The sequence below is a fragment of the Helianthus annuus genome, chromosome 9, assembly GCF_002127325.2.
Source record: "Helianthus annuus cultivar XRQ/B chromosome 9, HanXRQr2.0-SUNRISE, whole genome shotgun sequence".
NCBI classification, from domain to species: Eukaryota; Viridiplantae; Streptophyta; class Magnoliopsida; order Asterales; family Asteraceae; genus Helianthus; species Helianthus annuus.
In genome coordinates this window covers 98,764,372-98,777,648 of record NC_035441.2, presented here as the reverse complement: position 1 = coordinate 98,777,648, position 13,277 = coordinate 98,764,372, and the positions used below count along the sequence as shown (strand labels likewise).

Below are 13,277 nucleotides of genomic sequence, written 5' to 3'. Positions count from 1 at the left end.
CCAAATGATAATCACACTTAGAGCACCTGGATATTCAGATTTAGCATAAGAACAATAATCACAACACAAGAGAAATCACCAAAACTTGTCCAAGAACCTTGGACTAGGGTTTTCCATTACTAACATATTTATAGACACTGACTACCCAACGTAAATAATAAATACGTTGGGATATTAAATACGCCATGTCAGGCACAAAGCCCTAAAGTTACACTTTAGACCCTTGAACCTTCTAGAACATCAAAAACTATAACAAACAATCCAAAACCTAATAAAACTAAGTACCAACGATCTCAAAAGCTCTAACAACATCCCCCCTAGATCGTTGTGTACTTGTTCATTCTTTAATCTTCAGCTTCGGTTTCTGGATTTGTTGCAACTTGATCTGCAGACTATTCAGGTAGTGGTTGATTGATAATAGCTTCACTATAGATTGGTGGATCCTCCGTAGTGGCCTCATATGCTGGAGACTTTTGCTTCTTTTTCTTTTTCTTCGCTTCCTCTTTCTCCTTTTGCTTTTCAATTCTTTTCAGAATATCCCTCATTTCTATCTTTCGTTCCCTCGCTCGTTTTTCTGCCCTTTGAAATAACATGCCTTCTTCTTTGTACTCGTTTCCAGCACCGACATGAATCTTGTGGCCATAGAGAACGTTCAAATCGGACAGACAGAACATAAAGACATCCATTGGATCCAGAATGCGAATATCTTCGTTTGAGTTGGATCTAATGACAGCTTCACCGATTTTGTCGTTATAGAACCATTTCTTGAAATTGGTGAGCGTCACTAGAATCTCTGGAGGGAGCTTAATTCTCGTTTCAACTTTAGCAGGGTCGATAACCTCACACCGGGTAAATCCTTAACCCTCCCCCCTCTTACTAAGACTACAAAATGTTCTTGTGAATTATGGCTAATACTGGGTATATAAGTAGTGATTTCAAATCCAGAGGTTAATCGTACTCTTGCAACTTTACGTAAGGTAGAGTTTGGTTTTTTTGGGGGTGATAGTGGAAAAATTGACAGATAAGTCACCCTTACTGCCACTCTACAGAAGCGTACATGAGATTTTCACCTCATACGACACCTCGTTCAATTATTTCGAGTTCTTGGATTTCCGCGTTCGAGAATCCCCTCCATTCTTCCACTCCGTCCCTAAGAGTAACTAGGACCAATTAAGTCACGTTTTCATGTTCCAATTGAACACTTTCCACTTTTGATTATTCTCTTTACCAAACATATGCGGATCCATCACGATCTTATAATAAGAACAATTTACCGGTGATGGGATCCTTTGTTGTCTTTGAAACCCTTCTGCGAGGGCGTTGTGGCTTGAAGACAGTAAACCCGCCGTTATTGCATTCTCTTAAGATTAATCTTTGAAAATTAGCACCAATGCTACTATTGGTAGGATTGATCATATCTAACCTTCCAAGCTCACGAATATCCCATCGAGGAAGACTTTTCATATCTACTCCAGTCTTGAAGTATTGGATGACTCCACCGCGTCTTTTCACTATGAACATCCCTTTTAAATTGCAATACTTCTAGCTGATTATCTTGTCGGTGACTTCCGTATTTTCAACAATAACAACTTGATAAAAATCTGGGAGATTTTCTCTTTCCTTTTTAAACCATTCAGGATGTAGTGGAGTCACTTCATCACCGTCTTCAGTTTCATATAGAACTTCTTCCTCCATTTACAACCGATTCTAATCATTTCTTCTTTTTTCTCAGCTTCTTCTGCTTTACGTTTGTCTTCTTCTACTTTAAACTTCTCATAATCGAAGATGTCTGAGACTGAGAACATTGGTTGTACTTCCACCTTAGCGCAAAGCTCTCTGATCATTCTATACATTTTCTCCATACCATCTTGTTGGAATCTTACAAAGCTTGTTTGTTCAGACACATAAGCATGAAGCTCCCTGTTTCTTTTTCTCTGTTCTCTCAACTTTTCACGTATCACATTCGTGTCGCTCACTTGATGCTTTAGTAAGAATATTTCTTGTGTGGTACCTATTCCAATATCTTTTGACAATTTATCGTAAAGTTCTTGGAATGGATGAGGTCTGCGTGGAGCTTGCTGAGGTCTTGATTTCGCTGGTACACTTCTAGAGGAACCTTCCCCTGTTTTCTTTCTTTTCTGGGGAGGTGACTTGCTTGGAGCTTCTGGATCTACAATCAGTTGATCAACAAACTCATCCAACTATTATTGTTCGGATGTGACAGTCACTGGAGTCTCGGACTCTGTCATTTCACGCCTTTTTCTTTTTTACTTCTCTCTTTTCCCTTTCTTCGGCTTCAAGTATGGCACGTAAGTTCTCAATGTGCTCTCGGTGTTCTCTTGTGCTTCCTGCACGAATAATATTCCCCATTAAATGTTCTGGGTTCGGGGTGTCTTTCTTTTTCTTTGACGACCCCCCCTCTTCCGCATGTCTCTTTCCTTTCTTCTTACGAATCAACTGTTCTTCCTCATCATCTTCTTCTTCGTTTGCTTCCTCTTCAATGTCTGTTTGTTTCTTCCTTTTAACACTTTCTCGATACTTTTCATATGCAGCTTTCACTAGTGGAAGTCTTTCTTTCTGATACATACAATGGTGAAGCATCACCCACTCGTTTGTTTTCAGTTTCGTAATCTGTCGGCTTGTTGGTAGCTGAATTTATACAGGTTTTCATCGTGTGGGAGTTTGGGATATTAATCATTGATGAGGAGCTGCACAAACCGAGGATACATGGCCCATGTTTTTGAGTTTGCGTTATCAACCATACAGTAGAAGATCAGGCCAGAAATGTTAAATGGTTGTTTGGTGCATAAATTTAGCATGGCAGCGGACCATTCCAAGTTTAACCCATCATAAACCCCTTTTCTGTGTGCTAAACTCATTGCAATCACATGTAGAATGAATCGCCAATCTTTTGTAAGACCATTGCGCTTGATCTCGTTCTTGAACTTGAAATCTCCAACATACTTCATACCCATGAAGCCATCCAAAATTTTGTCTTTCTTCAAACGTAGTGGATCCTGAGCACTATCTCTAAGACTTAATACCCTTCACACACTATCTTCTGTTACGATGACTTCCTTGTTTTGAATGGTAGCAATGATCCTCTTGACATTGTTGACGCTTGAAACTTTTGCGGTCTTCCAGAATTCTTCGATATGAATCTTGTATATTTAAGGATCTGCTTGGACAGCATAACTGATTTTGCTTGAGTTTATCCATCTGCTACATCTTCAAAATCCTTTGGTGGCGGCTGTATCTTGCATGGCTGATTGTGCTTCATAGTTTTATCCCAGGTTATTTCTTTCACCATTTCTGTAGACAAGAAAACGAGCCAAGTGAGGTCTGGTGTTCTGAAACGTAGCGGTTAGATGGTTAGAATATTCACAAAAATAAAATTGAAATAAAAGAAAAGTAATAAATACGCTAATAAAAACGCTGAGTTGGGTTAATTACTCCGAAGACATGTTAATTACACCGGATGTTTACGCTGACAAGCTTTATAATATTTACGGGTTAAGTTAATTACACTGGTTATTTACGCTGAAAATTTGATTAAGTTATAGGCAAATACGTTGGAGTTTGGTCGCGTATTTATGTCTTGATTCGAGACTTCAGTCAGCGTAGATTATTATTTACGCTGAATTACCGAAGTATTAGTCAAATACGTCGGTTGCTCGAACTCGTGTTCAAGACTTAAATGCGTGACTGTTGATCTTTGATAAATGCGCTGCCTTCAACCTAATTACGCCACATTTAAGTTAAATCCGTTGAACTCATAATTTTCCTGATAAACCCTTCAAGCATTCAAAACCCGATTCAATCTTTGATCATTGAGTATTCTAGACATGTTAGTGTGTGACGATTGATCAACAACTAATCAAGAAAAACCAACCATCATACCGTAATGTATATTGAATCAATAACTAAGTCATTTTAGAATGATTTGAGAGTTTGAGTTCTTTATAATTTTGACTGTTTGATGAGGATGATGATGGAGATTAGGTAATAAAGACTGTTCAAAGTTGAAAATTTGAATATATATACATAAAAATCTTCCAGCGTATTTAATAAATACGCTGGATATTTAAATACGCCGCCCCCTTTGAATTTGAAAAGATTCTTCAAATCAAAGAAATCCCATCTAAATACGCTCGAAAATTTTAAACTTTCTCGGAAAACATGCTCTTTTTAGCTAAAAATAGTGCAAAAACCAAAACTAAGTTTAGCAAAAACAAAAAATTGCAATTTGGACACCGAAACTCATTTTTTTTAAACCAAGGAACTTCCTTTTTCACGGTTTTCTTTTGTATGAAACTCCGTGACGGTCCTGCAAAAGATCATACTGTCAACACTTGTCAGTTTATTATTTAAATTTTGAATAATCAAGGTACAAGAATAACTGTCAGTATGTTTGTCCTCTTAAATCCATGCATCCTTCTTTCAACATGCTTTCACTGAGCGTTTTATCATGTTGTGGTAATATTGACAAAAATTGCAATGCCCCCCCACTCAAGCTAGACGGTTAGAATACTGTGCCCGTGAGTCCCACGTCAGGACATACCCCCGCGATCAAGGTATGCAAAAGTTTCCTCATAACAGGTGAGTATATTGAATTCATTCGTTTGAGAGATACAAGGTCAGTGCAATGGTGAACAGGTATGCATTTTCGTGCAATCAAAGCGACTAATGCAGTCCTGACCGGGGTTAGGCAGATACCTCGTTGTGGTACGATTTCTTTTGAATGGCTCGTTTAGTTGTGCTTTTTCAATTGTAGGGTTTTTGGCCTCTTGGACTCTTTTTGAAAAGATATCATAATCGTGTCTAGGTTTGCATATATCTGGATGCAACAGAAGAGCGATTATGATATACCCAAATGAAAAACAATATAAAGACCCAAAATTTCAGATTTTGGTAATCTATTAACGCAAGATTTAAGACCATTAAGCCATATGCCACAACGTGTTACCCGCAAGATGCACAATATTGTGGGTATCCAGAATTTTTGTGTAAGCTTTATCTCTTCTCGCCTAATCGCAGTTTACTCGAAAGTATTGTTGAATCTACTGACACGTCGTTGCTTGGTACCCCTATCTTCCTTGCTTAGCATCTCGAGTTTCTTTTCTTTTTCTGTAAAAAACAAAGTGACATTAGTTTTCTATCATTTCGTGAACAGTTGTCAATCGGAAGATCAAAACTTTATAATTGATTTTCTGGAAATTTTCCCCCCTTTATTTTTGAATGTCCATTGCTTGAAAATGAAAATTTAATTTTGCAGAAAATCTTTTTGTTGGGCACAGTTTTACGATACTCGTTTATTTAAGAAAGCGGTTTTTTTTTTAATAAAAGATAGAGTAGGTACAACCGATCATGAAGACAGAGTTCATTTCCAATCAAAGAAATTGATCATTTCCAACCAAGTTACCAACTGGTTGAAACGAGTTTTATCAAAGGCTTTCGTGAAGATGTCGGCTTTCGATAGTGTAGTATCCACTGGCACCACTTGAATATATTCTTCCTTGTACGCATCTCGTATCGAGTGAATGTGAATCTCGATATGTTTTGTTCTTGAGTGATGGATTGGATTCTTCACAATTTCCAGAAATGCTTCGTTGTTAATGAATATCGGAGTCTTCATGATGTTGATTCCGTAATCCAGCAACTGATTTTGTATCCAGAGGACTTGTGAACAGCAACTGTAGGCCGCCGTGTATTCAACTTGAGCAGTAGATGTGGAGACTGTCATCTGGTTTTTGCTTAGCCAGGATATGAGACGATTTCCTAAGAATTGGCAACCTCCTGAGACTGATTTTCGATCAACTTTACAACCTGCATGGACACTATCAGAATAAGCAACTAAATAAAAATTACTATCTTTCGGATACCAGAGCCTAAGCTTGGGTGTTCCTTTCAAATAGCGGAAGATTCTTTAGACCACAGTCTCATGAGATTCTTTGGGATTCGTCTGAAAACGAGCACAGATACAGACAACCCACATAATAGGGCTACTTGTGGTTAGATACATCAACGATCCTATCATTGAGCGGTAGAAGGACTTGTTCACAAGTTTTCCTTGAGGATCAAGAGTGAGTTCGGTCTGAGGTGCGAACGGAGTGCTTGCAGTTTTGCAGTCATTCATATTGTATTTAGCGAGAATATCCTTGATGTATTTGGCTTGATGAATGAGAATTCCGTCTTCCTGCTATTTCACCTCCAATCCCAAGAAAAATGTGAGCTCCCCTATCATGCTCATTTCGAACTTTGCTTTCATAACCTTCTCAAACTCCTTGCATAACGCTTCATCGGTTGACCCAAAGATGATATCGTCCACATGGATCTGAACCAGCATCACATTGTCTCCGATCCTTTTCGTGAAGAGAGTCATGTCAATTTTACCTCTTGCGTATCAACATTCCAGAAGACATGTTGAGAAAGTCTCATACCAGGCTCGAGGAGCTTGGTGAAGACCATAGAGAGATTTGTCAAGCTTATAGTATCGCTTAGGGAAGTGTGGATCTTCAAAACCAGGAGGCTGACAGACATAGACCTCTTCCTTTACTTTCCCGTATAGAAATGCACTCTTCACATCCATCTGAAATACCTTGAAGTTTTTGTACGGAGCATATGCCATGAATATACTTATAGCTTCCAAACGTGCTACCGGACGGAGCAAAAACTTCCTCATAGTTAATCCCTTCCTCCTGTCGAAAACCCTGAACAAACAATCTTGCCTTGTTCTTTATAACCACCCCACGATCATCCATTTTGTTACGGAATACCCACTTTGTTCCAATTGGAAATTTCCCTTCTGGCAGATCAACCAATTCCCACACTTTAAGTTTCCGGAACTGAGATAATTCTTCCTGCATCACCTGCACCCAGGTGGAGTCTTGAATGGCTTCTTCTATGTCACTTAGTACAGATTGCGATAGAAAGGCGGCATACAATCCTTTGTTGATGAATTATGTCTGCCCATCAGTTCGTACACCATCTTCCACGGATCCAATTACATTCTCAATGGGGTGATTCTGATTTGTCTTGTAGCCTGCATTGATGTGGGTTTCAATTTGAAGAGGTAGATTGGTGAAGTGTTCGTCGACATAGACAATCGGTGGTCTATCTTCCTAAGTTGGTTCATCCACGTTCGTCGGTGAAGAAGAAGCATCATTTGCAGATGCATTCTCAGCTAAGGTGTCACCATTAGTTTCATCCACAGGAACGATTGGATCAACTGAAAAGGGAGTGAAACGAGCAGTGAAAGGAGTGAATCCAATGTCTGAAGAATCAAACAATGGTTCAACTTGAGCGGTTTCATGTTGGTGCACTGAATGTCTGTTATCTACGTCTTTATCGAGTCTTAGGTCTAGATAGGTTAGATTGGAGCACGGAAATCAAGAATAGGGTTTTATTGTGTGATTCCGCTCCAAATGACATGTATGTCATTAGAAGCAAAATCAGGGTTTTGTTTTAATTCCGCTTGTAGCTTAACTTAGTGATTCCGCTCCTAGTGCTAAGTAGTGGTTCCGCTCCTAAATGTTACCTGGTGATTCCGCTTGTAAGATCACATGGTGATTCCGCTCGAACCGTTTGGAGCGAAATCAGCACTACTATACATACCTGATGTGTGATCTCATTCTGTAACTGTTGGAGCGGAATTAGAGTCGAGGTGCTGCCGGATTTTTGTCAGAAATCATTGTAAACGACTCAGAAAGTGTTAATAGAAAGGAAATTAAGAGGATAAAGCTGTGTGACTTCATTTACTTTGATTCCGCCTCTGTATATATGAAGATCAACTGCCTTATACTGACTGTTTAGGGTCATAACACGGTCCAACAAGTGGTATCAGAGCTCAGGACGAGGAGTTCATACCATAGTAGCTTGATTCTACCAGATTTTCTCATTTCTACTCTCTTCTTCTCATACTTTTCTGATTTGAACTAGTTCCAACGATTGAAATGGACTGAATTTCGAGTATATTGTGTAAAACATAGAATTAACAAACCCTAGAAAGAATTAGGTTAAAATTCGTAGTAAAAATGGTAAAAATGGCTTAATAACCTGATTCCGCTCGAAAAGTTTATTCGGTGATTTCGCTCGTAAAGTCATAATTTTCTAATTCCGCTCGAAAATTAATTGTTGATTTCGCTCAAAATCAAGCTAAATTCTGATTCCGCTCAAAGATTGTATTCTGATTTCGCTCGAAATTGAATTTTTCTGATTCCGCCCGAAACTGACCATCTGATTCCGCTCGAAATCAGAATACATCTGATTTCGCTCAAACTGCTCCTGTTTGATTTCGCTCAAAAATCTGATTTCGCTCGAATCAGCTGATTTTCAAAATTTCGAAAAATTTTTCTAAGTGTTTGCTGATTTTTCAGGAATGTTCAAGATGGATGATCTTTTCATGAACCCGTTTAGCGACATGTATGCGTTTGCTGGAAATTTTGGAGACGATACTTCTTCAAGCAACACCAATGAAAGCACGCCAAATGCAAAGAACAAGTTATCGGATGTCTTGGAGGTTGAAAGTGCTTTCGGAACCTACAACAAACCACCGAAGTTGATGGCTATCGAGGAATATAGTCGGTGGGCCAAGTAGTTCGAAGATTGGTTGAGAGCTTTTGCATTTCCCAGTTGGAAGAGTCTCAAAAATGGATATGATGATGGAGGCAAACGTGAGGAAAGCTTAACTTCACCCGAGGAGATAGAATCGTTTGTTGCTGAGCAGAAATGTGTTGCATTGCTGTTTCAATCTGTTCGAGAAGATATAATATCTTTGATTTAGTATAGCAGTTCTAAAGATCTCTAGGATAAGTTGAAAAACAAATGTTTAGGTAGTACAGAAATTATGAAAAACAAAAAGAAACTACTTAGAAAAGAGTTTGATTTGTTTGGGTGTTTAAAGAATGAATCAGTTTGTAAAATGATTGAGAGGTTTGGGCACCTGAAACTGGAACTGGCGAGAAATGGAATTTCTTATTCTCAAGAAGAGCTAGTCGAAAAGCTGTTTGATTCGCTGCCGGATGAAATGGATTGGCAGTACTATGCGTTGATGCTGAAGAATACGATCAAGCCTGCAGAGCTTACAGTGGATCTATTGATTGAGAGACTTGAAAGTCACGAGCTGGAACTAAAGAAGACACACAAAGTCAATCACTCATCGTACCAGCAGAACTTGGATTTGTATTATCCAAAGAGCATGATGCCAAAAAGTACATCTCCCAAGACAGCATTTTCTGCTGAAAATGTTTCCACTCCAAACAAAGAAAGTCAAAGCAGTGGATTTCACAGTGGATCTTCGTCATCTGGAAATAATCATTCTGATGCAAAGAATTTATTTCAATGCAACATCGCTGTAAACTTAAAGAACGCTCAGAATTTCAGCGAGGAGTCTGCTAAACAACAGATGGTTTTGTTAGCATCTGTTTTAGAATCTTATGAAGGTCTTGTAGCAGGGAAGATTGGCAACACCAACCTTGACGAAAGAAGATTAAGACCAAATAGATCCTGAAGAAATGGAATTAATCGACATAAGGTGGTGCATGGCCAGTGCAGTTCGTCGAGCACAACGTTTTGTGGAGATCACGGGGAGGAAGTCAATTGGTGGACCATCTACCAAGCTGGGGTTTGACAAGTCCAAGGTGACGTGCTTCAAGTGCAAGCAGAAAGGTCACTTTAAACGTGAATGCGGAAATGCGTATGCCGATGAGTCTGAGAACCCGTTCAGAGAAGATTACTACAAGAAGGCGATTTATCATCAGAATAAATCTGAGCCGCCAAGAATGAAGCAGATTGAAGATAACAAAGAGAAATCTTGAGCTCTTGCGGTGATTCATGATGATGAAGGGTATGACTGGAGCGAGTTGTTACCGGAGGAAGATGCAGTTGGATACGCTTTCATGGCAAAATCTGAACCTATTCCTTGGAAAGACAACAGAACTGAAGAACAGAAGTATAATTACAGAAAGTTGTTGGCCACGAAAAAATTGATCAGGTTATCTGGTATCTTTTCTGAGGCAAAAAGAGCAAAGAGATGGGATCCAGACAGAGGATGTTATCTTGATCCTTATGGAAACATTGCTATTGATCATAACACCGTTGATGTGGAAACCATAATCAAAGAATATAAAGAAGAAGATGATTGTTGGCAGAAGAAATGGTGGGGAAGCGGAGAAGAGGAGGAGAAAGAGAAGAAGTAGAAAGAAGAAAAAGAGAAGTCAAAGAAGGTTGATACTGGGATCATTGACACGACGCAGGAATTGAATGCTGAAAATCTTGGAAAATGGTTGACATGGTGTTGGCAGCTAAGGCGCTTGAGGTAGATTCTAAATCCGTCTCTGAGTCTAAAGACCAGGTCAGTTCAAACATATCAACGACTGAGTCAGGTAAGAAAGCCAATGGTGATGTTGTTTGCAAAAATTGCATCAAGGAATGCAAAGTTTGTAGCACGGTCACTTATCTCAACGGTAAGAAGGTTGAGGATCTGACTACGAGAGTCAGAAACGTTGAGGATCAAATCCTTGATCGTGATAAGATGGTTAAAGCTTCAACTGAACGGTTAAAAGAATTAACTAACAAAATTGAAAATGATAAAATTGACCATGAAAAGGTCAGGCAAGAAAATGAAAGGTTAGTTCTTGAAAATCGTCAGATTACTGAAAAATTTGAGAGGCTTAAAAGCACAATGAAAGATAATGATGACCGAAACGGTAAAACTTATAAAGAAAATGTTCAACTAACAACAGTGCTTTGGTTAAAAGAGGAATCAATCAACCAACAACTGGATGAAATCGCAAAATTAAAACTTAAAGCTCAAGAAGCTGAATTTAAAAATGAGCGAATCCAGTTGAAGCTTAAGAGTTACAACTCCGCAAGCTTTGTTTTGCAACACATTGTTCCCAAACCCATCGGGAAAAACAAAGCATGCGAAGATGTTTACTCAGATGGAACCGGGGTGGGTTTTCATCAAGTTCCACCACCAGTTCTTGACAATTATTCGAAAAAGCAATCTGGGTTGGTTGAAATTAAAGAAGAGAATGAAGTTAAACTTCCGGATACCATTGATGTTACTTTTACATCTTCCGATGACGATAGTGTCCAAACTAATGTTGTAAAAAGTGTTGTTGAAAATGTTCTAAAAACGGACAGTGACACTACTGAGGAAGATGGATGTTTCTTGGACAAATACATTCCGAAACAAAAGTCCAAGAACAACTTAAATGATGAACCACTCTTGTCATGTATAAAATGTCGGGATCTGAGTTGTTTTCGGATTCTGAGTTTCCCATTGAGAATGTTAATGTGAAAAATTTAATAAATGTTTTCAAATTGGTTGAAGTTGAGTTGTTAGAAGTGGACAGTTTGAGTCAAACAAAGAGAAAAATGAATTTTGAGAAAGATAAAGCTTACTATAAGAAACCTGTTATTCCACCACGTTTTAACAACAATAATCAAAACAGATGGTCGGGTGGTTATCAGGGTGGTAAGAGTTATCAAAAGAGAAATGTTCAAAACAAGAAGTTTGTTGAAAAGAAGGTGTTTATGAACAGTTCAAGTTCACTGTCTGATGAAGAGGCAAAGATTTTTTCGAAATTGAATGAAGAATTCTTTGAGAAGAAAGCTTCACAGTCTCAGTCTGAAGGCACAAGTCGAGTAGTTGACACTCGAACATGCTTTAGATGCAATCAAGTTGGCCTTATTGCATGAAAGTGTACCAACGTAAAGTCTAAGACTGAAGCTGTGAAGTTTCAGAAAAAGAAAGATGATGTAAAAAGAAAAGCTCCATTGGTTGTTGAGAAAAAGAGTTTGAAAAATGACAACACAAAGTCAAAACTGAACCCGTAAAGAAAGTGGTAACTAAAAATGACAAGTTTTACAAACGGGTGGCAACATCTCAACAAACATGGAAGCCGAAAATTGCTGATAAGAAAGCAAGTGGTTCAAAACGAAAGGTTTCTTAGACTGAAAAACAATCATCTTCTACCACACCGGTGAAGATGGATGTACCTTTGGATTATTATGAAAAACTTGAGAAGGAAATGCAAAAATCTGAAAAAAAAAATGTTCAAAAGAAAGACCAACCATCTGGTCAACCTAAAAGGGATGAGTTTTTCTTATATAAAAAGGTTGAGGTTGGGTCTGAAGAAAGTCTTAAAATGAACGACAAAAATTTTCCGCCACTTTACACCACAAAATCTCACATTCCAATTGAGTTACCTGAGTCAAAACAGGCTTGGGTAGCTTCCAAATCTAAATAAATGTGTGTGTGTTTGCCGGAGCTTCCTTGATCACGAAGCATGAATCGGTATCTTTATTGAAATGAGTTTTTAAGTCATATTGTGATATGTGCAGGATCTTCCGAGATTAGTCTCACGATGGATTATGGACAGTGGAGCATCTCGTCATATGACAGGGAAGACTGCATTGCTGTATGATGTGAGGAATTTCAATGGAGGATATGTTGGTTTCGCGGGTAATCAAGGTGGTAGGATTATTGGTGAAGGAACGTTATCCAATGGGATTGTGACGTTTGAAAGAGTTAACTACATTGCTGAGCTGGAGAACAATCTGCTGAGTATTTCACAGATCTGTGACAGAATGTATACCACTCACTTCACTGACAAAGAATGTTTGATCTTGAAGCCAGGATTTGTTATCCCTGAGGAATGGATTATCATGAGGGCACCAAGAGTCAATGATCTGTACGTGTTGGACATGAGCGTTGCTACTACAACCACGGGTCAGGCTCATTGTTTTGTGTCCAGAGCAACTGAGAAAGAATCGAGATTGTGGCATAGGAAAATGGGTCACATTCACCTACGGAAGATGAATTACCTGGTACATAACGATTTAGTGTTAGGTGTTCATGTGAAAGATTTTCATCTGGAAGGGGAGTGCATTAGCTGTGTTAAAGGCAAGCAGAAGAAAAAGTCACACCCTACAAAGCAAGTCAATTCAGTTTTAAGACCTCTGGAAAGACTTCACATGGATTTATTCGGTCCTGTGAATGTCAAAAGTATTACAGGAGACTACTACTGTTTGGTCGTTACTGATGATTATTCCAGATTTTCGTGGGTAATGTTTTTGAAGACGAAAGATGAAACGTTTGACAGTTTGATGGCGTTGTTCAAGAAGATTGAAAATCTGTACCAAAGGCGTATCAAAAGAATTCGAAGTGATAATGGTACTGAATTCAAGAACAACAAGTTGGAAGAATTTTGTGATGAAAGAGGTATATTGCATGAGTTTAGTGCTCCGTACACTCCGCAGCAAAATGGAGT

At 38.7% G+C, this 13,277-nt stretch overlaps 1 protein-coding gene across 1 annotated transcript; it reads right to left on the bottom strand.

Moving 5' to 3' along the window:
- Positions 1-1,649: 1,649 nt before the first annotated feature.
- Positions 1,650-2,586, bottom strand: LOC118481756. Its single transcript, XM_035976989.1, has 2 exons — positions 2,272-2,586; positions 1,650-2,201 (listed from the first exon to the last, which is right to left on the bottom strand). Exons 1-2 carry the CDS (start codon positions 2,584-2,586, stop codon positions 1,650-1,652), a joined length of 867 nt encoding a protein of 288 aa, XP_035832882.1.
- Between the last annotated feature and the right edge of the window lie 10,691 nt (positions 2,587-13,277).

Bases quoted from the DNA above. Each gene is read 5' to 3' on its own strand.
- LOC118481756 (XM_035976989.1), bottom strand. From the start codon at position 2,586: ATGTATCAGAAAGAAAGACTTCCACTAGTGAAAGCTGCATATGAAAAG. The intron at 2,202-2,271 runs GTAAAAAAGAAA...GAACAATAATAG, and splicing joins AAGAAAGGGAAAAGAGAGAA to TTGGATGAGTTTGTTGATCA.